At 45.0% G+C, this 22,058-nt stretch overlaps 1 protein-coding gene across 3 annotated transcripts in view; it reads right to left on the reverse strand.

The window, feature by feature from the left end:
• Nucleotides 1-5,233: 5,233 nt before the first annotated feature.
• Nucleotides 5,234-22,058, reverse strand: part of sema6bb (sema domain, transmembrane domain (TM), and cytoplasmic domain, (semaphorin) 6Bb) — a 130,098-nt gene continuing 113,273 nt past the window's right edge. For all 3 annotated transcript variants that reach the window (XM_086116697.1, XM_086116698.1, XM_086116696.1), the window contains one exon: nt 5,234-13,079. In XM_086116697.1, the coding sequence (XP_085972823.1) occupies nt 12,181-13,079 (899 nt within the window). In that variant the 3' untranslated portion in view covers nt 5,234-12,180. The remainder of the gene's footprint in view (nt 13,080-22,058) is intronic.

Consider the following 22,058-nt stretch of genomic DNA (forward strand, 5'->3'; position numbering starts at 1 on the left):
TAAGGATAAGGAGAAAATATTGGACTACTGGCTCTCCTTTCCCACATGCGAGGGCATTACAGATAGTAAGGGAAATGTGAAACGTTACTTCACATATTTGCAGTTTTTTTGGGGGGGGGGGGACTCACCTATTTGCTGTTTGTGTGCTCAGGCCAAAGGCAGGTGTTAAAAACAATAAATACTGCTTTTGCTCCATATGGTGGCATCATAATGCTAGGCAAGTAACTGTAGGAGGAGCTTCAATCAACCAGGCCATAGTTTTGGCTAATTGAAAAAAAAAAAAAACGTGCTTGGATGCCATCTTGCGGCAAGTACGAGCAATTAAAAACATTTTTCTGTGGGCGTCAATTACTTGTGGACCTTGACGAGTAGCGACAGGGCTCGCTCATGGCGCAAACGATGAACCGCAATATAGCGGTGAAACTCCGAACGTATCAAGCAGGTCAAAAAATGTCCGCAATTCATATCACAAAAGAGCCATTTTCAACGACAAACATCAAGTTTTTCCCTTTAACGTGGGACAGACCGTCAAGCAGCATGTCGACAAATGTCTGCAGCATCTGACACTTCCTGCCCGAGAAGAAAAGTGCCAATAGTTTAGAATGGATATTTTGTGACAACAGTCCTGGGAGTTTTCTGACACACCTTATCTGTGTGTGTTTGTCGCCGCAATGAAAGTCACATCGCTGCTCGGGTCCTCGCACTTCCGTGCTCATGCATTAACGAGTACGTTAAAGGGCATATACTGCGCTCTTTTTGCTATCATACGGGAATATCATATAGCGCTTAATAGGAAGAGGAAACAGCACAACACAGACGTGGCGGGCTCGACTCCAAGTCTTGTCACGTCGTGCCAATTTACAGCACTTTTACATGCCGGCTTAGCGCATCTGAAATATATTAACCTTTGAACCGCGTTACCGTGGCAACAACCACTTTTTCCTCCACATAAGCGCTCGGCGGAACAATGGCGGCGAGGTAATGACGTTCTCGCACAATGCCGACAAACACCCTTGTGGACAGAGGGATCACAAAGGAGGAGGACATTTAGCGGGGAACGAGATTGAGGAAAAAAAAAATGGAATCGGCATTGAGGACGGGACAAAAGGCCTCGCTGATGAAATTGTGTTCTGTTCCACTGCCCCAATAAACTCTGACATCGACAAGTGGAGTGGCCTTCTGCAACCTTTCGCATACAGTATGTCCGACTCAAAGTACAAAGCAACCTCCAAAGTCCAGCACCGAGCATATTTGTGACTACTGTCAGTCGGACCGAACAGGAGGACATTAGTAAAATGTTACATTAAAAAAACAAACAAAAAAAAAAAACAATTATAATAACAAAAAAAAAAAATGCTCTCAATCTCTTCCTTTGGGCTTCAGGAGCTTTGCTGAAACTGTAGCGTAATATCCACCCCCAGAGAAAAACAAAACGGTGCAATCATGAAAAACAAAATTTTTCATGATTGCATTGCATCCCCCCCACCCCCAAAAAAACAGTTCTTTGGATTCCCACCAAGTTGTAAAATTATTTCGATGCCAACTGAATCTTAACAAGTCATAGCCGTGATTGCAACTGTAGACTATGGCGATGCTCAAACTTAATTTACGATATCATATTAGGGCGAGTACCACTTGTGACGGGCCCCCTACCAAAAAAATCTATTCCATATGACGTCCCCTTTAAAACGTTGCCTGTTCGGTTTTAGGACGGCGAAATTGTTTCAGCACCCGGCGTAATTGCACTAATCGGGAAATATGATTCCGTTAGTCAACACCTTATCTGCTAGCACGTCAGATGGCCTGTACAGCGTGTGCTCTAATTTATACATTTATAAATCTGCAGATAAATGCGGGAACACTTTCCAGAGGCTGCGAGGAGGTAAGGCATTCAAGATGTTCTCGTGGAGCCCTTCCATGTCGGCGGCGTGTACAGAGCAAACGTACACCTTCCGTCGGACCGAATGAGAAGCCGCGGCTCAGACGAGGACACGGCGGCGGGCGTGTTAGATAAGGCGGTTATTTCATACCGCGTCTGATGGCTGTCGAGTCTCAAAATATCAAGCGCCTCGACGTGAGGTGTGGGCATTATCGTAAAAGGGTTCGTCAAGGCCAGAAAGAGATAATTGTGATTATTATTTCATGTGTTACATTACCCCAGATGTGCTGTAACAACGTCTGCGCCCCGATGTCGGGTTTGAGGCTCCAAATACAGCACATGGTACTGTCTGCTTTTCTTTTGTTTGTTTGTTTTTGGGGGGGGGGGCGAGGGGGGGAAGAACCACAAAAACATGGCACAATTGTCGAAGACAGGAAGAGGAAGTAGGCAGTGATCTAGCCCCTCGTTTATTGTCTGCACTCGGGTTTTTTAAAGTCCTCATATTTCAACCTCTCAAATGTGAATACTTTTTTTTTTTTTTTTTTTTAATACGACATTAACGCAAACGACTAATTGCCCTTGGGTTTGAAGAGAAATGACATCCATGGCCACGTGACAAAGTGGATCACACCCAAATCCTCACAGGCACCCTCGCCAGTCCATCAGGCTCCGCCTCTTAAATGCAGTGGCGTGTACACTACAATACGATTATGATATTATGTCAATCACTTTGTTCTCATTTTGAAATAATAATGCAATTTTTCATGTTTTGATTTTGTTTGTTTTCTTCTTCTCCCTTGCCTTCCCTTGTCCGCCTCTGTTTTGGCCTCTCCCGTTTTCGTAGTTTTTACTTTTTTAATGCTCGGATGTAACCAGGTGTCCTAGCACTTCAGTTCATATAGCGTACCTGTTATGTCACTGTTTACCGGCGAGCAGCTGTACGTCCTTATCATTTGCCAATTAGGCCCAGACATGTACTTTATCACCCTGCTGATTATTCCAATTACACCTTCACGGGCATGACAAGCTGCTTGCTGTAATCAGGCACTGCGCTTGAAAGGCACGCGTGTGCTCAGGTTTTCTTCCACGGGTTGACTGTTGCTCAGAACACAGGCGGGGAAACGCGTTCGACTCTAGCTTGGACATTTAGACTCAACTGGAGCAGAGCGCAGCAGCGTACGACAACTTCACTCCTCACATCTACAAAACCAGGAACTCAAAAATCGAAATTGCTTGTGTTGCCAAGTGTGGCATCATTCCGGTTGGTAGCGTACCCAATATTGCTCTATGCCACTGTATAGCGACATCAACACGACATGACGCCAGAATCACGTTTAACTGCTAATTTAATAATGCCACAAAAAAACAACAACAAAAAACGAATTTACAACACTTCCATTGACTGAAATGATCCGCAGCCTTTAATACTTCAAAAAAGGCAAAAGCCCTTTATTGCAAATGTCTCGGACTCATGAGTGATGCAAAAAATACAAATATGATCTAAACTGTGTGAATGTTAATCTGAACACAAATTTCCTTTGAAGGCTGACCAGTTCCCTCTGCACAAAAGCTTTACAACTGCCCATTTTAGCAAAATGGCAGAGAATAGCCACATTATCCACCCAAAAGCCAGTATCTCTTATCACAAGCACTGTTTGTTATGAAAGCGCTCTATAAATCAGCATGTATTGTATTGTATTGTATTGTTTTGTTTGTGCCATTTTTCCAGGATTCCAATGTTTTTGTGTGATAAATTCAAAAGCAGATTCGGATTGACGTGCATTCACTCACCATTTGGTGGTTTAGGCGAGGACGAGTGCAACCGGGTCATGGATGCTGCTTGGGTTGATGAGTTGATAATCGACGAATTCGACAGATCTGTCCAGCTTGAAAATAGTCCAAAAATGTCAACACTACAATTGAAATTATGCTTTGTTAAAAGGAGTCAAAAAAAAAATCAATATTACGTTAAAATTATGCTTTGTTGAAACCTTATTTAGACACATGCATTTTTGACTTGCACGTCACTCAAATTTCCGGCAGTGAGGCGGCCATCTTTATTTTAACCCTTAACCCTTGCAAGGAGCGCATACGTCTAGATGCAGTAGCCATATTTGGCCAATGGAGGGCATACCAAATAGGAAACGACCACACTAAGGTATGAAGCCCTCAACGGTAGAATTCAACTTCGCCAAATGTACCACTCCCAATTCACAGTTATCAAATTCAATTTCTTCTTATGCACTTTTTCAACTTTACACCATCACCGATCACACATCAACATCACATACAAACATAACATTTGTGCAAAATTCTTCGCATCCATCCCTTCATCTGCTATCTCGACCTTCCCCTGATGAAAGTACGCACGGAAGCTAGTCCCCCACCAGCACCCCCTCCCTCATACATTCCCTTGTTTCACCTTCTTCATTGTTTATGTCTTGTGACCTGTTGTAACTGTCATATGCTTGTGCAGGAGTTTTTTGCCTCACTCAAATTATCCTCAAATAGGGTAGTTCGAGCGTGGTTTTTTTTTTCTCCCCCTCTCCCTCCCTTGTTTCTTTCTGACTTTCGGGTTGAGTGAACGCTGGCGCGTTTTGGCTGCCGCTGCTCAACCCGTATTGTTTTGTGTTTTTTGTTATTGTAAAGTGTCCTTGGGTGTCTTGAAAGGCGCTTATAAATAAAATCTATTATTATTATTATTATTATTATTATTAATTGACAGAGGAACGGTGTCGTGGTCGCTGGTCCTTGAGCAAATGTTTAGTCGGATTTCTCCTGCCATCTAGTGGCAATGTGTGGAGTTGCAGCTGGGACTCTGATCCTCGTGTTGAAGCGCCAGCTGGACGTTTTCCCCACACGACGACATCTTGATATCTCTTACGCAAATTCCCTCGGCGACTTTAAGTCAATCTCAAATCAATTTCGTCTTAAATGTCGTTTTCATCTGCAGCACCACAACCACATTAGCGCTTCAATCCTGCTTGGATCTGGAAGACGGCTTGAGTTGATTTGACTAAGCTTAAAAGTTTTTAAAAAAAGTATTATTCTGTAAGTACAAGGATATACAATAATTCATGTACGTGTTTTAAAAAGGAAATAAAAATTAGATGGTAAATCCAAATGGGAGAATAAACAGAAGGAAATAAAACACAGACGCTGGCATGTGCTGGCATCTGGTGGTTAAGATTGGTATACTACAACAAATTTTAAAGTGATTTCTCTCATATTGTTGACCTTACAACTTTCCTTCTACCCCTTAACAGTGCCACTTTACATAGAAAAAAGCGACAATATGTTATATACTTTGTTTATTGCGTACACTGATCGAGATTGACGATGACAAAAAAAGGCTCAATGTCCGAGTGGTTTTATTTAGAATAAGAAAAACTGACAAGAGTCGAATCTCCATGCGGAGTGACAGGCAGAGCAATGTGGGCAACGGTGCACAAATGTTTGTCATGTCATGAATGTCGTGTAGTTGTTGTTTTTTTTTTTGCAGTGTGGTGACGTATGGTCGATTGTAATCCAGGGTAACGTGTAGCATTAATGCGGTGCAGTGTTGTGTAATGCTTTGTGATACGTAAATAACACAGAGAAACCTTGTTTCATATTTTTGCTATGTAGCGTAGCGTGGTGCGGTTTGTTGTTTTGTAATGTCACGTGGGGCGGTGTTGCGTCACATGTAATGTAATGCAGCGTTGTGTCATGTGCGACGTCGTGTCGTCGAGTGTCATGGAGTGTGATTGTATTATGCAATGTGTGTATTATGCAATTTAACGCGTAATGTGAGGGGGTGTGGTGTCCAAATAATGGGGTGTAATCTATTGTAACGTAAAGTACTGTCATGTCATGTTTTGCTGTTTGGTGATGTGGTGTAGTGTCGTTTGACGTGTAGCGTCGTCAGGGAATGTCGTGCAAATGTGTGGAATGCAGTTGCGGGATGGCGCATGCGCGTGTGACGTTTACGGACATGAGCAGCACGCACTCGAACGTACGGTACAAATTCACACGCGTGGCTAACTCTGTACACGCGCACACGCACAAACAGAGGCTGTGTGAACATGCAGCTACCGCACTTAAGTTACACAAAAAGAATCAAATTATGTACACGTGGTCGGTTGTCACGGGATTGACAGCTGGGGGCGGGGCGTCACAGGAGGCCCCCCCCTTTTTTTTAACCTCAGGTCTGCGTGACCGCCCCTCATTGAACTTCATTGTCGAACCCTAACTTGATAGTCTTCACCTTCATTGTCCCACTGAAGCGTACATCAACAGAAGAATCGTAATCAAATTCCACGCGATTTCACAAAGCATCGGAAAAACAAACATGACAAAAAAGGCGATCGGTGCCGATTAAAAACAACAAATTTAAAAAATGCAGACTGTTTGGGAATTCCTGTCGTGCTCACATGTACACAATCCCACAACACCTCGTTTTCTCTCTCTCTCTCTCTCTCACACCCACACACACACGCACACACACACACTCGCACAAATCATATATGTATATATAAACCCCATCAATGACATAATCAATTGACTCCGACTCGATTTTACATCTCATTCAATTGATTTTGGAGACATACAGTGGTGCTTTGAAATACGAGTGGCGAGTTTTCTTTTTTGTTCCTTGACTTGCCAGCCAACCATTTGAGATACAAGCGCAGCATGACGGCCGTGAACTCAACTCACTTCTCAACAAGCAGCATTTGAGCAGCACGTGAATGCTTCTTCAGAAAAGAGGCTGTCGGGCTGTTGTTCAGTTATTCAAAAGCTCGATTTTTGAATTGTCTTTACGTGACAATTACGTGGCTAAGTTTGAAAAAAAAAAACATCAATGACGTCATCAATTGACTCCGATTTTGTGTAGGTGGTTTTCATGGAACAACTTGCTGATTTTCATCCCACTTTTTTTTTTTTTTTTTTTTTTAAAGGTTCGACACGTGAACAACAACAACAGCACACAAGCTGATCAATAGCAACAGGCGCGGCCAAGACCATCATGTGTGTTTTGTTGGCGTACAAGAAAAGCAATTTTGCGCACAACAGCCTTTGCCTCTGCCCTGTCACATTGGCGAACACAAAAGAGATTTTCGCAACAACAAAAGCATTTGTGGGCCTACAACACAATACGAGGGAACAGGCAGGTGGTGGCAAGCGGATGAGGATTAAAAGGAAATGGCGGCGTGAAGGGGCACGCTTGAATGTCTTCATTCAAATACAAACGCAGTGGCCGCCTTGAGATAAGAATGTCCCGACTTGTTTGAGTTTTATGACATGAGCAGAACTCAACTTGGGTTTTTTTTTTTTTTTTTTGCTTTGACTTGTGGGCAAAAATGTACTCACTTGATAAGAAAGAGCATTTTGTCATATAGTGAACAATACTTGGGGGGGTTCATTTCCAGCTGTTAAAACTAAAACTAAAATAGACTTACACGATGCATTTCAAAACATCGTAGATGCTGGCGAGCGTCACGGCTCCCTTGTTGACTGGGATTGGTCATGTGACGTTTGTAATGCGAGCCCGAGGGCACTTTGACATCAATTTTAGTCGACACCAGAGACAAAAAAAAAAAAAGTGCCCTGAGATGGATGCCTCGAGTTTCCCTTTATTTAGAGCAGTGTTCGCCGCCAGGTTGCACATGCCCAAAACTGCCATTTTTCTTTTTGTACTCATTCACAATAGGATTGGCAAGGAAAGTCTCCAAAGCAAAAATGAGAGAGACAGGTCGAGTCACAGAAAACAGCGGTCCGCCGGATCTATTTTCTTGATTGCTTTTCAGTGTCGAAACAAAATTCCAACATGCAAGTGGCCCCTTTCCGTGCGTGTGCGTTTTTATGTGACCGGTGTGCGACGGGCGCTTCTGGAACGATGGCGCGGGTCCTTCTCGAGGCAGGGAGGGCGACGTGTCCGCGGTGATTTTCTCGGGCTCGTCAGACCACGGCAGCGTACTGGAGCTAATCAGGCATGTTTAGCGGGACGCGGGTGGCCGAGCACGCCTCGCTGACACTCGGGAGAGCCGAGCGCTCCGACGGCTAATGACCTGCTTCGAGCGCTAATGCCGCGACTTCAACACGGTGGCCCCGCGTGACCTCCTCCTCATCCTCGTCTTCCTCTGCCCTTGCTTTCATCCTTCTTAGACGGCGCCGTCGGCTATTTGCTGCGCCGCACTCGAGACACCCCTCTACTCGAGGAAAATGGTCTTTGGCGTTCAAAGAGAGGGAGGGACTTTGAAAATTTATAGAACAGAAAAATCATTTTTAAAAATGGATATTCATGGTTTGTTCAAAAGGTTGTCTAGTGTTGGGATACTTAGTGATTGGCACGTTATTTTTTTTAATAAAGCAAATCATGTGTGTACTTGCTACTTCCCAGTACCTGTTAACTCATTCACTCCCAAAGACGTTTTTAAACGTCTTTTCAGACTTGGTCTAGAATTGCCTGGTACTGAATGAGTTAAATGAATTTGTTTGTTCTCTTTTGGCACACGATATTTAGAGACAGTCTGCATTAAAATACTATAGATAGAATTTTTTTTTTTTTCAAGGAAACTAGTTTTCTTAAAAAAAATAAAAATAAACAAATAAAATCACGGTTTGTTCCATGGGTTGACTTTTTGCACGTTATTGCGGTCATTCTTCTTGCGAAATTATCGACTACATTTTTAAATCAGAAGTGTCGTAAAGTAAACACTCCGAGATGACTTTTTCTTTTTGTGCTGATTCAGGATCCGCCCTTGTTTTTTTTTTCTGTTCCACATCAGGTTTGCACAATAATACTAATTATGATACATCATAATATTCATGTAATATGTAATATAGTCAAATATTCTGTGATATTTAATAGTTTCGGCATCACTGTGGGATAAAAAAAAAAAAAAAGAAACGTAATAGCTATTAATGGCCAAATATTGCGCAAGCTTTTATGGGTCAAGTTTAAAAAGAAACAAACAAAAGAAGAAAAATATCTCAAAACCCTGATGGGCTCGACAAAAGGCATTTTTGAAAATGAGAGCCAAAAATACATTTTGGGACACAAATCCATTTCTGACTCAAATTTGCTGTCCCCCACCAGGGATCCGCTCCCGCTCAATCCCAACACCGATGAAACAACTTCCATCACTACGCGCAAAATATACGAATGAAAGTTGCCATATCAACAAGAGGCATCCGCTTTTTCGAATGATCCACCATTTCTAATTGTTTACCAGCGTTTGGTAGGACGCACCACCATTCGTTTACCTCTACGGATCGATGGCAAGGCACGACTTGGGTGTCAGCTGGGACGTTGCACGACGTCAATGACTCGGAAATGGGGTTAGAACACAAAAGCGGGGGAGATAAAGGAATCGTGTCGATCAGAGCCTCGCTCCACATGTGCGCCGTAATAATAATGGGCACGCAAACAAAGGAACGGACATCATGCACCGTCGCGACCTAGATTAACCGATCGGTCTCCAGAGAAGCAAGAAAAGATGGGAACCAGACAAAAAAAACAAACAAAAAATAAACACACAAAAAAAATAAACCCATCAGGGAGTGCGGTGAGAGCCTCCAGACCCAAACAGAGTAGCCATCTGTTGTCTGCATGCTTCCTTTGTTACGAGCGCAAGCTGAGTGACGAAGCCACAAGGGATGACGGCAAGCAGTGCGACGGCAAGTCCTCGCAAGCCACTGCATCCACACGTTGGTTACCCGATTTATTCCACCTCCGAGTGATCTTGAAACAGAGAATTTGATGACTGAACGTATTAATGCGTGCACAATTGCACACTGCTTCAGACCTTTTTTTTTTTTTTGAGTTGGCCGTAACAAGTTTAGCTAACCAGTCGGGACAAAAAAAAAAAAATGCTGACGTCATCGAGGACCAGCGGCCATGTTAGGATTTGTTTTTAAGGATGAATTTAAAATCAGATTATTTTACAAAACCGATAATACGTAATCCGATACGAGCGTGACGACAGACTGAAAATACAGATTACTTGCCCTAGCGCGAAGTGAAGCCACTGGCGGCCATCTTGCATTGCCACTCGCGAAGCTCACCGAACTTGAATACTTTGATTTCTCCGCAGCGTTTTTACATGATTTTCTCTCAAAAATGCCAAAGTGTGTTGCGCATGGTTGGACCAATAAGTCTGAGATAAGCGCTACTGGGAAGAATGCGCTGATGAATGTTCTCTTTTAAGGCATATCTCCGAGTGCTATTCAAAGATTTGTCTGCATCATGTCAAAACCATGAACTATGAAATGCTCTTGCTTCAGCCACGCGGGGCCAGTTGTTCGTCAATTCTATATAAATTCATTGTGTTTGAATTCATTAAAAAAAAAAAAAAAAAAACGATTTGCGAACATGGTCGTAGAGTCAATCACTCATATCTCAAGGCACCACTGTTGTTTTAAGTTTTATGGGCCGGCGTGGCTTTTTCAGAAATTCCCATGGCAGATTAGATACTCGACATGGCAACACAGAGGCCGAAATCTGAGTGGGTAAAATCCACCTGCGCGTACCAGAAGCAGTTCGGCGAAGAGAAACGCGATCAAATGAAGAGACGAAACGGAAGGGGAATACATTGAAACGATTTCTTCATGAAACAGATATTAGGTTGCAAATGGAGATCAGTGCTTCAGATATTGTTTAGGCCACCGCTGGCTGGGCTACGTCCTGCCTTATCTCCCAAGACGGATGGATCGGCTTGCCCGTCCTCATTGATATTCCGGGAGTCGCGCTCGCTGACTCTTAACGGCTATTTGTTAGCGCACAAAGAGGCTCAGTGTTGGCAACGAGCGGCCTGAATGGAGCTCCCGAGCAGCCCGAGTCAGACGGCACCGGACGGCCGCGGCTCACGTTCGCGAGGCTGAAGGTCGGGTCAGACGAGACGCGGCGGGGGAAAGGAGGCGTTGTCCGTTTTTTGGGAAACCGAGATTGGAAAATCTTTTTTTTTTTGTTTTGTTTTATTTTTGCTCATTCTTGCTCTCCTTGGCGCATTTGAAGCTTTTCAATGGGCATGACAAGCTCACCCGGATGGCTCATAGCGAGGGGGTGCAATGTTTACCTCTTCCCTGGGAGGGGCATAATCAAAACAGATGATTCCATGAATCGAATGCCAAGAATTCATTTGGGTGGAAGAAATTGTTGATGACCGACGTCTCGAAATAAAGACGGCATCGCTGATTCGCTCGACGCTATTGCGCAGTCTAAATAGCAAAGGGAAGTTGAGCCGTACCCGTAACTTTGCCACTATGACCGCTTCTACATTACCGACATGGAAGCGGGAGTTCAGAACATGCAGCAAGCGAGTCGGGATTGAATTGTTGATTTTCTCCCTCGCTGATGTCGCCAAACGTCCCCCCTTCATTTGAAACGTCAGAAGGGTACTCACACGCCACTCACATGTAAACACAACGTCAACTAATGGACGACGCCAACTCGCTACGTGCGCTTCAGCGTAACACTGTCGGGTTTCGGCGTGATTACGGCCGACATTCACCGTTCATTTTCACGCTAAAGAGAATGCCGATCATCCGCCGCTCGCCCCGATTCTCTCTTGCTCGGCGGCTAGCGTTAGCAAGTGCTCGGTCACATGGCCGTTCAAAGACTTGCATCGTTTGCGAGTGACCGTGTTGCCAGTCTCGTAAAATATTCCAAACGTTTGAGGCCCGCTGCTTGTTTGCTGCTCGGAACCGCCAAGCGCTGCTTTCGGTGGGGAGTTGCCGATTCACTGACTTCAAGCTTCAAACGCGTTTGGGGAGCGGTAAAGTTGCCGCCTAATCGGTTCAACCCCCGAAAACATTTACGCACACACACAAGCACACTGGCGTACACAAACACACGCGCGCCTCCCGTATTCCACAGCGACAATAGCCAAAGTGTGGGCGAGGCGAGGGGCAAGAAAAGCACGAAAACCCCAAACTAAAATATACACGGTGGTGAAGGGAGGCATCCCCAATTGTGCCTCTGCGAGTCCAAACCGTCCATCATTGTCTCCACGCTGTCATTTTGCCCCGAGATTCCGCTTCCTTGAGCACCCCGACTCCTCGACACAATTGCGTCCGCCGCTTGTAGCGCCGGCGGAGTGAGAATAGCGTCAAACGGCGGAGGAAAGGGCACCTTTGAGTTCAAGTGTCCCTTTGGCTTCGCTTCTCTCTCTTCAGTCAGCTGAATGACATCAGAACGTTGAATGACGCTGAGAAGGGACAGGCAGGGAAAGTAAGGGGTGGTTGTAGAGAGGGGGCGGGGGGGAGAGTAGTTTCTTCCAGTTGCCGGAGGGAACGGGTCGGTCAGAGAGCTTTCAGTTCCCTCACTGGCCACTAGGGGTTCGCTCGCTCTTTACGAGAAGGTGGCTGTAGTCGGCCAGCTGTCCGAGCCCCCCTCGATGGCCGTGCATTTCCGGCCGGATGAGCCCCTGGCGCTGGGGGTGGTACGACACGCCGTTGTTGCCGTTGTAGTTGAGCGCCTCGTGGCTCCAGCGAGGCTCCCCGTAGTCCATGTGGGGGGTGGGCGCCGAGACCACCCGCCGCCGGTCTGGAGACTCCTGCGGCGTGCTCGGGTAGATGTAGTCCCCCGCCGAGCTCCTCAGGGCGCCCGCCGGACGGCCGCCGTTCCCGCCCCGCTGGGCAGAAAGGATCAGATAGCGTTGGCGCTCGGCATGCGGGGGCAACAGAACCTCGCCCGGCTCGTCGATCCGGACCATCCCTCCGCCGCCTCCGCCGCCCTGCAGGAACTTGGAGCTCAGGTAGATGACCGAGTTGTTGGGGCAAGGGGAACCGAGGGCCGTGAGGAAGGTCTGGCTCGGGTCCCAGTCGGCGTCGGGCAGACGCATGACTCGTTTCTGCTGCAGCGGCGTCTGCTCGGGGGTGGGCAGCAAACCGGGATCCACGTCTCCTTTGGGCCATCCGTTGGCTGTGACGAACGGGTTGTCCAGCTGAGAGTCGCGCCGCTCGCCGCCGCTGGTCCTGGTCACGCTCATCACCGAGCCGCTGCGGCCCGGCCCGAGCACGCTTTGCTCCTTGTCGCTCTTGCGGCGGGCCCCTTTGGCGCCGGCTCCTCGGCCGTGGCGGTGGCGGTGACTCATGATCCAACAGACGGCGAGACCGGAGAAGAGCGCGCCCGTGGCGAACGCCGAAACGGCCGAAACCACCAGCAGGTTGACCGACACCAGTCCGTCTGGCTCCTTGATGAACGTCTCTTTCAGTAATCCTGGTAGCGGGGGGGGGGGGGGGGGGGGGGAGAAACAGAAAAGCGGATCAGACGACGGTCGCGACCATCTGAACTCGGTGGTGCGAAGTCAATGAGCTCAGCCACGCTGGGATCCCGTTTGGTCAGGAATCGGTGAATTCTCTTCCCGCCTGGTTGATGACTTTCATTACATAAAGTGGAGAGTGATTTTAATAGCGCCTATAAAGCGCGGCCCTGATTGAGAGCGGCTCTTTACATTAGCGCGTCTCACAACATTAGCTTTATCGGGAAGAAACAATTGTGGCATTCGCTGGTTTCACTCCGCTCGCGTGACATTGCATGTGAGCGCTCTAACGTTGGTTCTTTTTACAGATACGTGGCATTTCCTAGCTTGAGACAATCATGACGTATCGCAGATACGAATGAAGCGGCCATGTAAAGGAAGATGTCAGAGATCAATTAAGGAAATGCCCGAAGACGAAACGCGAGTCATGGGACTGACGACAACAAACACAACAAGGATGCGGCGGCCCCCCGGGGAGCCAAAATGAGAATTCCGGGCCAGGGATATTCCAACGCACGAGGCCGCAGACAAACAGGCTCATTGCTGTTCGCTTATCAGATGAATCGAGGCAAATGGCGCTCACGGGCGGTTCGAAAAAAAACTCTTCTCGAGTCCTCGTCTTCTATTGGACAGCCGAGTCGATCGGATTCGCCACGCTACTGATGGGCGGTTCACGCCCCGGCGAGAAAGTCGCGCGGTCTTTATCGACTGGAACTTGAAACAATCGATTGGAACTTCCTGGTCAATCAATGTCCTCTTCGGCTTTAATTAAGTCCGGCGACGCCGCACGTGGCCGTCGTCCATTATGTGTGACGCGCGCGCTTCAGTCCAGCTCATCGAGCGAATCCAGCTAGCGTGTCGTTAGCGTGATTATGCCTCCAGCGAGATTGGATGATTTTGTTTTTTGTTTGGCTCGAGGTTGGTTCCATGATGTGGTCCACGACATTCTGAAATATCTGCCTCAGAAGTACGTTCTAAAAGAAAAGTTACCGATCCACAGGCAAGAACTCAGTGAGCAAAGTCGCTGCTTTCCCTGAAGGCGATATCGCGCGACGGCAACGGGTTCCACCCCTTCGCCCGGCGCTCGCTGATTAAACCCAAATCGAAGCCGCCGGCGTGACGTATTCCGCGCTGCCCGCCTCGTCAGACAATAAACAAGACGGGAGGAAAATTTTGCTGGGGAAGGTAGAGAAGAAAAAGATGATCCTCTTTGTTCGCCGTTAATCCTCTCGCTGCATGGCCTCCATTAGCTAGAGTGGCTTTGATCAGCAGCGTGACGGCGCTAATGGCCTAGAATATCCAAAGAAACTTTAACTCGGGTACAATTTCAAACCAATCCTCCAGCCCCAAAATATATTTTTACAGAGCAAACGTGACAGCTGCGCTCGAGTTTATAGGGGTTGGGAATTTATTCCTCGGCGCGCACCCTCCGATCGAGTCGCGCGAGCGGCAAATTAACGAAAAGGCCCACGAGCGTCGCGTTGGTTGTTTCAATTTGCAACCGATGAGGGCGGACGAGTGCTTGGCAATTGTCGACAATTTGATCACCAGATGGGGAGATGATCCGCCATCTGTAAATCGGAAGCTTGCGTGGAATTGATTACCCATTTCATAGGTTTTTCTTTTTTTGGGCCACTTTTCTGTTGAAATGTCCCCAACAGACTCGCCGATGTGAATACAATGAATTGCTGGCAAATCTTAGTTTGCGCCATCCACAAAAAAAGCCAACGGAAAAGCAAAACTCGTGATGATAGTTTGCACTGCTGTTGGGTGGCAGCTGTTGAATTTAATTTTTTTGAGAATCGCATATTCGACGGATTCACCCATCAGTTCATAAAAAAATATTTTTGTGCATCTACTTGCACTGTTTGCCATGGGTGCCATGTTTGAACTACAAATTTTGTGTGGCTTTGAAGGCACATTTCCAGCAGGAGTTGAGCATTGAATTGAAGCAACAAAAAAAAAAAAATGTGGAAAAAAAAATTGTCTGTAAATTTACATTCTTTATAATTGTGAAACGATGGTATGTTTTACAATGCTATATACTGCCATAAAAATATTTTTGTGGGGTGGCTGGAACGGATTAATAGCCTTTCCATTCTTTTCAATGGGGAAAGATGATCTGGAACAAACCAAACTTCATCTTCAGGCACCACTGTATTTAAAAAGTGCTTTGATAATCAACCCACTTGGTTGCTTTTGTTATTTCCCCTTTTCCGCAAACCTCGTTTCACATGCGCTCAACGCCCTCATTGCTGCGAATGAAATGAATTCTGGCGCATCGTTCCCAAGATAAGCTCATTCAAAGTACAGCGGAAAGTGAGCCCATGTTGGTAATAATCTGCCTTTTGTAACGAGAACCGGTACGATTGGCCCAAATTAACAGTCAATGCATTCATGACGGCAAAAATTGAGTCTCAGGGGGGAGGGGGGGGGGGGGGCTCCCAACACGGCGGCGAGGTGCATCAAAGACCACTGGAAACCAATTTCCCTTCCACTGAAATGCTGCGGAACTGCCTCCGGGAGCCATCCATTTAGAAGAGACGCCTTTGCTTGAAAGTGAAGCCTCTGGGAGATGCCCAGCGCGGAGCAATTTTGCCCATTTGCAAGCAGATGAATAAACGGAAGGAGTTTTTTCCAATCCCAATCTTAACATCCAGTCCAATCCGTAATATTAAATGTGATTGCGCAATAGCAGTCGCGTGCGTGGAGATTTTTGAAATATAGGACCGATATGTTCCACAAAAAAAAAAGTTCAAAAGCTAATGTGATATACAGTTTCGCCGGATTTAAAGTCGCACGCATTCACAGTCACAGATACGGAGAGCAGAAAGATACATCCATCAGCATAAGTAAATCGCTGATGGATGGCGGGCATCGGCTTGGGCCAGCGTGGAAAATACTACATCATTCCCCGTCAAATATTGATTTTCGCCACGCTTCCAACATCATAAGCGCCCTTTTTGACATTTTTATACCTGCCGCCAACACAGCAAAACGACCACTGAAAACATGCTTTATGTATCTTTAACGATTACTGTCAGAAGTGTCCATGGGCGGATTTCTTCTTCCCCGTTTAGAGCGCAACCGTCGCGCTCATTTTGATTACGGCAGAGCAAACGCACTCACGGGCCCATCAAAACAAGTCGTTACTTTGCTTTAACGCGGGGGAAAGTGACTTTTTAATTGCTTGTTGTTCCTGGAGTGTCCGCCCACACATCAAGTGTGAAATTACAAAAACCCAGTTCATTTTTTTTTTCGTGGGGAGACCTGCCTGTCATTAAAAAAAAAAAGAAAACGTGTTGTCAGCAAGCCATTCAGGTTTGGGGTCATTGAATAAAAAGTTACCGCTAATGCAGTGCCGAAATGCTGTTGGCATCACGGATTAGCTTAGCGTTAGCGTCTGATGACTGTTACAATGCACTTAAAAATCTTGATTGTGTCTCCCTTAATGTATTTTTGACACTGATTTAAAATATGTCTTTACTTTTTTTTTCCTCGTCCATCTGGCTCCTTCATTTTGTTGTTTTTAAGTTTGACCTGTAAAAGCTTGTGCAACATGTACTTAGAGCTGTGACGTTTCAGGATTAAAAAAAAAAATCCAGCTATTACGGAACCTAACCCTGCATTCATAAATACTACAAAATTAATTCCTATATGACATATTAAATTGTCAATATATTATTATTATTATTAAAAGCTGAGGTGCTTGGGGCAAAAAAAAAACAAGGGTAGATCCGAAAAAATAATCTCAAAAAAGTTGACATGAGTCTCTAATGAAATAAATGGGTAAAAATTTACTGACGAGTATAATTTGCTTAAATCAAGTCATATTTCCTTCATTTCACCCCACCCTCATTTTTTTAAACTCAGATTTTCCACTATGTATACTTAAAAAAATATGAACCCTGGAAGAAGATTTATGTAATATGAGACAAGGCTCACGCTAGTTAAAAAAAAACACTCCCATTTCAAATCATTTTTCCTCATGAATGAAATGAAATGATGAAAATGCCACTTCACCTTTTGCAGGTGGGTGTGGCACGCAAACAAATCGCGATTTAGCAGAACACAGTTCGCTTTACAAAGACAGACGTGACATCGGCATCATCTGATTGGTGCTTCGAGGCCACGCCGGTGCTTAAAAGTCAAGTCTGCAGTATAATCGCTCTCCCAACACTTGTTTTCTTTTTTAATGAGCGAGAATGATGTCGCTGTTATTCAGTGTGATTAAAAAAAAACAAAAAAAAAAAACGAACAGGGTGAGGAAAACCTTTTTTTGGCTTGCTTCTCCGCAATCACACGATTACAGGCTGAGCATTGCCTTTCGATCATAAATTATCCAGTACACGCCAAGTTTATTCTCCGTGTCCTGTCTGCTTATCAGGACCCTTTTTGAAATATTAATCACGGGGATCATTGGTGACTGCATTCAGTCCACGCGGTCAATCTTCCAGAGGTGCGCGTGATGAATGTTTCAGCGACTGAGGGGTCCACATTTCAGCTGCTCCGTCATTGATAACGGAAACGAAAAATGACGGAGTCACACGATACGATACGATGATCACCCTCCAGTGACAGTGTGATTATGGATCCACCCTGTTGTAGGTCAACATTACCATTCAAAAAAATTACGAACGATGCCTTACCTCACAGGAGTGTCGTATAGGGAAGAAGAAGTTATCGAATTGAAATCGACGTCGCAGCTGCTACACTGCGACATCGATGTTTTCAAGTTGCGATTTTGGGAAAAACGAAAAGAAAAAAAACAAAACAAACAAACCGCCCCCCCCCCCCCCCTGATCTGCTTTGTTTAGTCGGTCAGCTTTTGATTTATTTATATCGTGTCTAGATAGGTTACGTACACATTTACATATTTGATGGCATAAAACATGAAAAATTACAGCAATAAAGCCACAGATTTGTTTTTATTATTGCTGTAATCTGATTTATGGCACACTGATCTATATTTATTGACCAAAAAAAAAAAACATTTTTCAATTATCGTATTTTCCGCACGATAAGGCGCTCCGGAGTATAAGACGCACCTTCAATGAAGGGCCTATTTTAAAACTGTTTTCATATATACGATGCACCGCATTATAAGCCGCATAGAATAGAAGCTACAATCGTGGCTGAGGTTGCGTTATGCATCCACTAGATGGCGCAACGCCATCAGAATATTGATCCGTATGTAAAGCGCATCGGATTATAAGGCGCACCGTCGTCTTTTGAGAAAATTCAATGCTTTTAGGTGAGCCTTACGGTGCGGAAAAATACGGTAGAGTCGTTTTCAAAACGGTTCAGTCCGAGTCAAATAATCAAATCTACATCAAGCTATTCGCTGAAAAATTCTCCTTTGTGACCATAAAACGATGGCATGACACTGCTTGGGACTTTGGATGCCTGCATTTGAAATTTCAATGTGAAGCTTTGGGAACTGTTTGTGTCTCAATACAGTTAAAAAAAAAAAAGATAGCGTTCATTATGGCAGCTTGAAAAAGAGGAACTTTTACCCACGGTGGAGAGTTAGTGTTTCAAGTACCAAGAGACGCACGTGGACGTCAAAGCACACCAAAGGAGGCTCGGAAGCCTCCCCGGTGGAGGAGGCGCCCATGTCGCCGGCGCGCGCACTTCTCGGCTTGATGGGTTCGGATGTGTCAGCGACTGATCTGAGGGGGCCTTCATCCCCACACGTTAGCATCGCTGCGCATGCTAATGTGTTTACGGGACATGCACGGGGAAATTGCACATGCGCTGCGACACTGTCAACGGAGACTGCATGGACTCACTGTGCCCAAGGCTCGGCGATTTTGCTCATTATTCCCCTTCCGTTATGACGCTTTGAGACACTGTGGGCTTTTGAAAAGGGGGGGGGCAATGGAACTTAGAAGGGTATGCTCACAGCTACAAGGTTGAGAGAAAAGACACCACCAAGGCTCTTCATTTTCTGTTTGCAGATATTCACGGCGCTAACCTGGTGGGAGCCGCACGCACCTCTCAATTATGACTGCACAAACAAGTTGCCACATAGCTGTAGCTGAGTCCAATCATTTGGTAAGCTGTGGAGAAAAAAAAAACGTGATGTGCCAGAAAAAAAAGAAAATTCTAAAGAACGCTCAAATTTTTTTGGGGGGGTCTATGGCTGACACGAAGCTAGCAAGCATCACGATCCGTTTTTTGGGGGTGTAATCCTCTCTGACAGTCAAAGGCAAAGCAGTATATATCGAATCATCTCAGGCAAGGTTAAAAAAAAAAAAAAGAAAGTCAGTATGCGGTAATTCTCCTTACTTGGGCTGAAACTTGTTTTTTTTTTGTTGGGCCTCGTAAAGCGCGTTTACCCTCAGGATGGCTGTAAAATCTTTACGGCTGCTCCTCGACAGCCTTTTCAAGTGAGGAGGAGAACCGAATCACTCCGGGAGATAAAAACAACCTGGGCTCCAACGGGGTCGGCGGGATTTTTGCTGACCAGAACGGCTGAACCGAGAAAACTTTTTTGCGCACCAACCGGGATTGCAATTAAAAGTCCATCAAAATCACCACCAACAAAAATGCTGATCAATTCCAACTCTCATGCCGCCGAGGCTTATTTCGCTTCCCAAACTTACTCATTAGCTAACCGTCAGAAAGGTTTCAGGACTACTACCTGGAGATACGAGTGACTCAACCACCCGAGTTTTTTTTCTGCTTTGACTTGCAATCACGAGCTTGAGATAAGAGCACAAGGTTATTATAGTTCACAACAACGGACAAAACCCCCCCCCAACAAAAAACTCAAAATTGAAAGCATATTTTTCTCCCATCACAAAATAACAAAAATGAAAAGAAAACTCGTGCGTTCATAAAAACTCAATAAAACTTCTAATAATGAAAGTGAAAATGTCCTTTGGTTTCATCTTTGTCAATTAAACGTCATAAATGAGCTGTCGTAGTTCATCTTTGATGTGCAGTATTTATATTGGGATTGCTGTTTGGTCATACAGACGAAGGATAGATATTAAAAAAAAAAACCAACACTAACGCTAAAACTAACGAAAACTAAAAAAAAGAAAAAAAGGTATTTCTCCCAAAAATGTAAACTAATAAAAACTGACAAACCCACTCTGAAAATTCAATAAAATCAAAAACAACAAAAAAATTGAAACTGACTAACTAATACTAACTACAATGAAAATTCCCAAACTCTTCTACCCTTGCTTCAGACTTCATCAAATATATGGTCCCTATCCAGTAAAAAAAAACATGTTTTTTTGTTGTTGTTTTTGTTTGGGTTTTTTTTAACTCATTTTGAGATCTGTTTTCAAATATTTGCATTTTTATGTTCTTATGTGCACACATGCTCATGAAAAAGTCTCATCTCGAGGGGTGAACGAGTTGAAATTTGCATTGGGGAAAAGCTGTGTGTTAAAATCATCAGCGGGGGTGTTTTTGAGTCAGAAATGCACCCCCCCACCCCCCTCACGCCCCCCCTCCGCTGCCAGCACGTAATGAGAAGCTTTGTTTGGCTCCCCATGAATGCTTTATTCACTCGGCGCGTGCACACGTGGAGCAGTCAAAAATGCGCTCAATTTATATTTTACGGATCCAATTATGACTGGAGACTTTGTTTCGCCTCCAAATCCCAGTCGGTCGACCTGGAGTGAAAAGCAGATAATGACGTGCTGCATCCAGTCCAAACAAAGAAGAGCCAACGAAAAGAAGTCCCACGCACTCTCTGGCTAATATTTCACTGGAGCGGCTTTCGTTTGGATTTGCAGAGTGACATCAACTTTTTGGACAATATTTTTTGTATAGATGCCAGAATTGGTGCATTGTATCAAGACGATGCAAGTACATCCCAGAGACTCTCCATGCTTAACTTCTGGAGTCCCATTTTTCCAATAAAACCTGTCATTGTTCTCGGGGAAAAAAACCCAAGTCTCTTATTTGCCGTCCTGCTTGGTGGATCTCACGCCGCGTCGTGCTTTTTTGGCGCATTATCTCCAAGTCACTGCAAAGGGACATTTTATGCTGTTCGATTTTTTGTCCTAAGACATTTGGGCTGTGTTGAATAAAGATCAGTCAAATTTCCCAGAGGATATTCATTTTCAAGAAATGTTAGAATTGCCGTCTATGTTCCCTTCATTGAGCTGAAAATGGCAAATGAAAACATCACCGCAAAAAGTGCCACAATGGAAATCACTGAAATTGCCTTAAAAAAAAAAAAATCCCACACTTAATCTCACAGTTTAAGATTTCAATTTACACTACAGTGGAGCCTTGAGATCTGAGTGACCCCGCTTGCAAACCTTTTGACAGTCATATATTCTTTATCCTCCACAAAAACGACTAATATTGCATTCAGCCTGCTGAGTCACTTCGGTGGTTGTGAAACTCTTCTTCCTTTATGTCTGAATGACTCCGTTATACTACCCCCTTGTGGCCAAATCACAAAGACCATAAGCAACCGCTATGAATGAATAAAATCTTGACATTGTATTTAATTATGCCATCATTATCCATCTTTGTAAATTACAATAGCATATTATAGAGTGCGATTTCCTTCACGACAAACATTTCTCATTCGTTTGTATCACAAGGCACATTTCGGGTGGATTTCAATTTTTTTGTTTTTGATTTGTCCACCAGGTGGCGCTACTCTTGCCCTCTTGCAGGCATGAAGCAACATTTCACACCATGTGCTGCTCTCGGCAACTGGCGGCTCACTGCTGAAATGATCATCGCGTGGCCACTGATGCGTTTGGATTTTCCACGAGTCAGCTGACCGAATCGTCTGCCTGACCCGCCAATGTGTCTCTCACTCTGGACCGGGGTCAATTCAGGCTCCACGAGACAACATGACACGTTTCCATTGCCCCGGAGTCCAATCTTTCTGCTCCCTTAACAAATTGAAGTCTTTTTTTTTTTTCCTCGCCCCCAGTTGCAAGTCACATTGA

This window comes from Hippocampus guttulatus, chromosome 7 (assembly GCF_054856545.1).
Source record: "Hippocampus guttulatus isolate MCC_2025c chromosome 7, RoL_Hgut_1.0, whole genome shotgun sequence".
NCBI lineage: Eukaryota > Metazoa > Chordata > Actinopteri > Syngnathiformes > Syngnathidae > Hippocampus > Hippocampus guttulatus.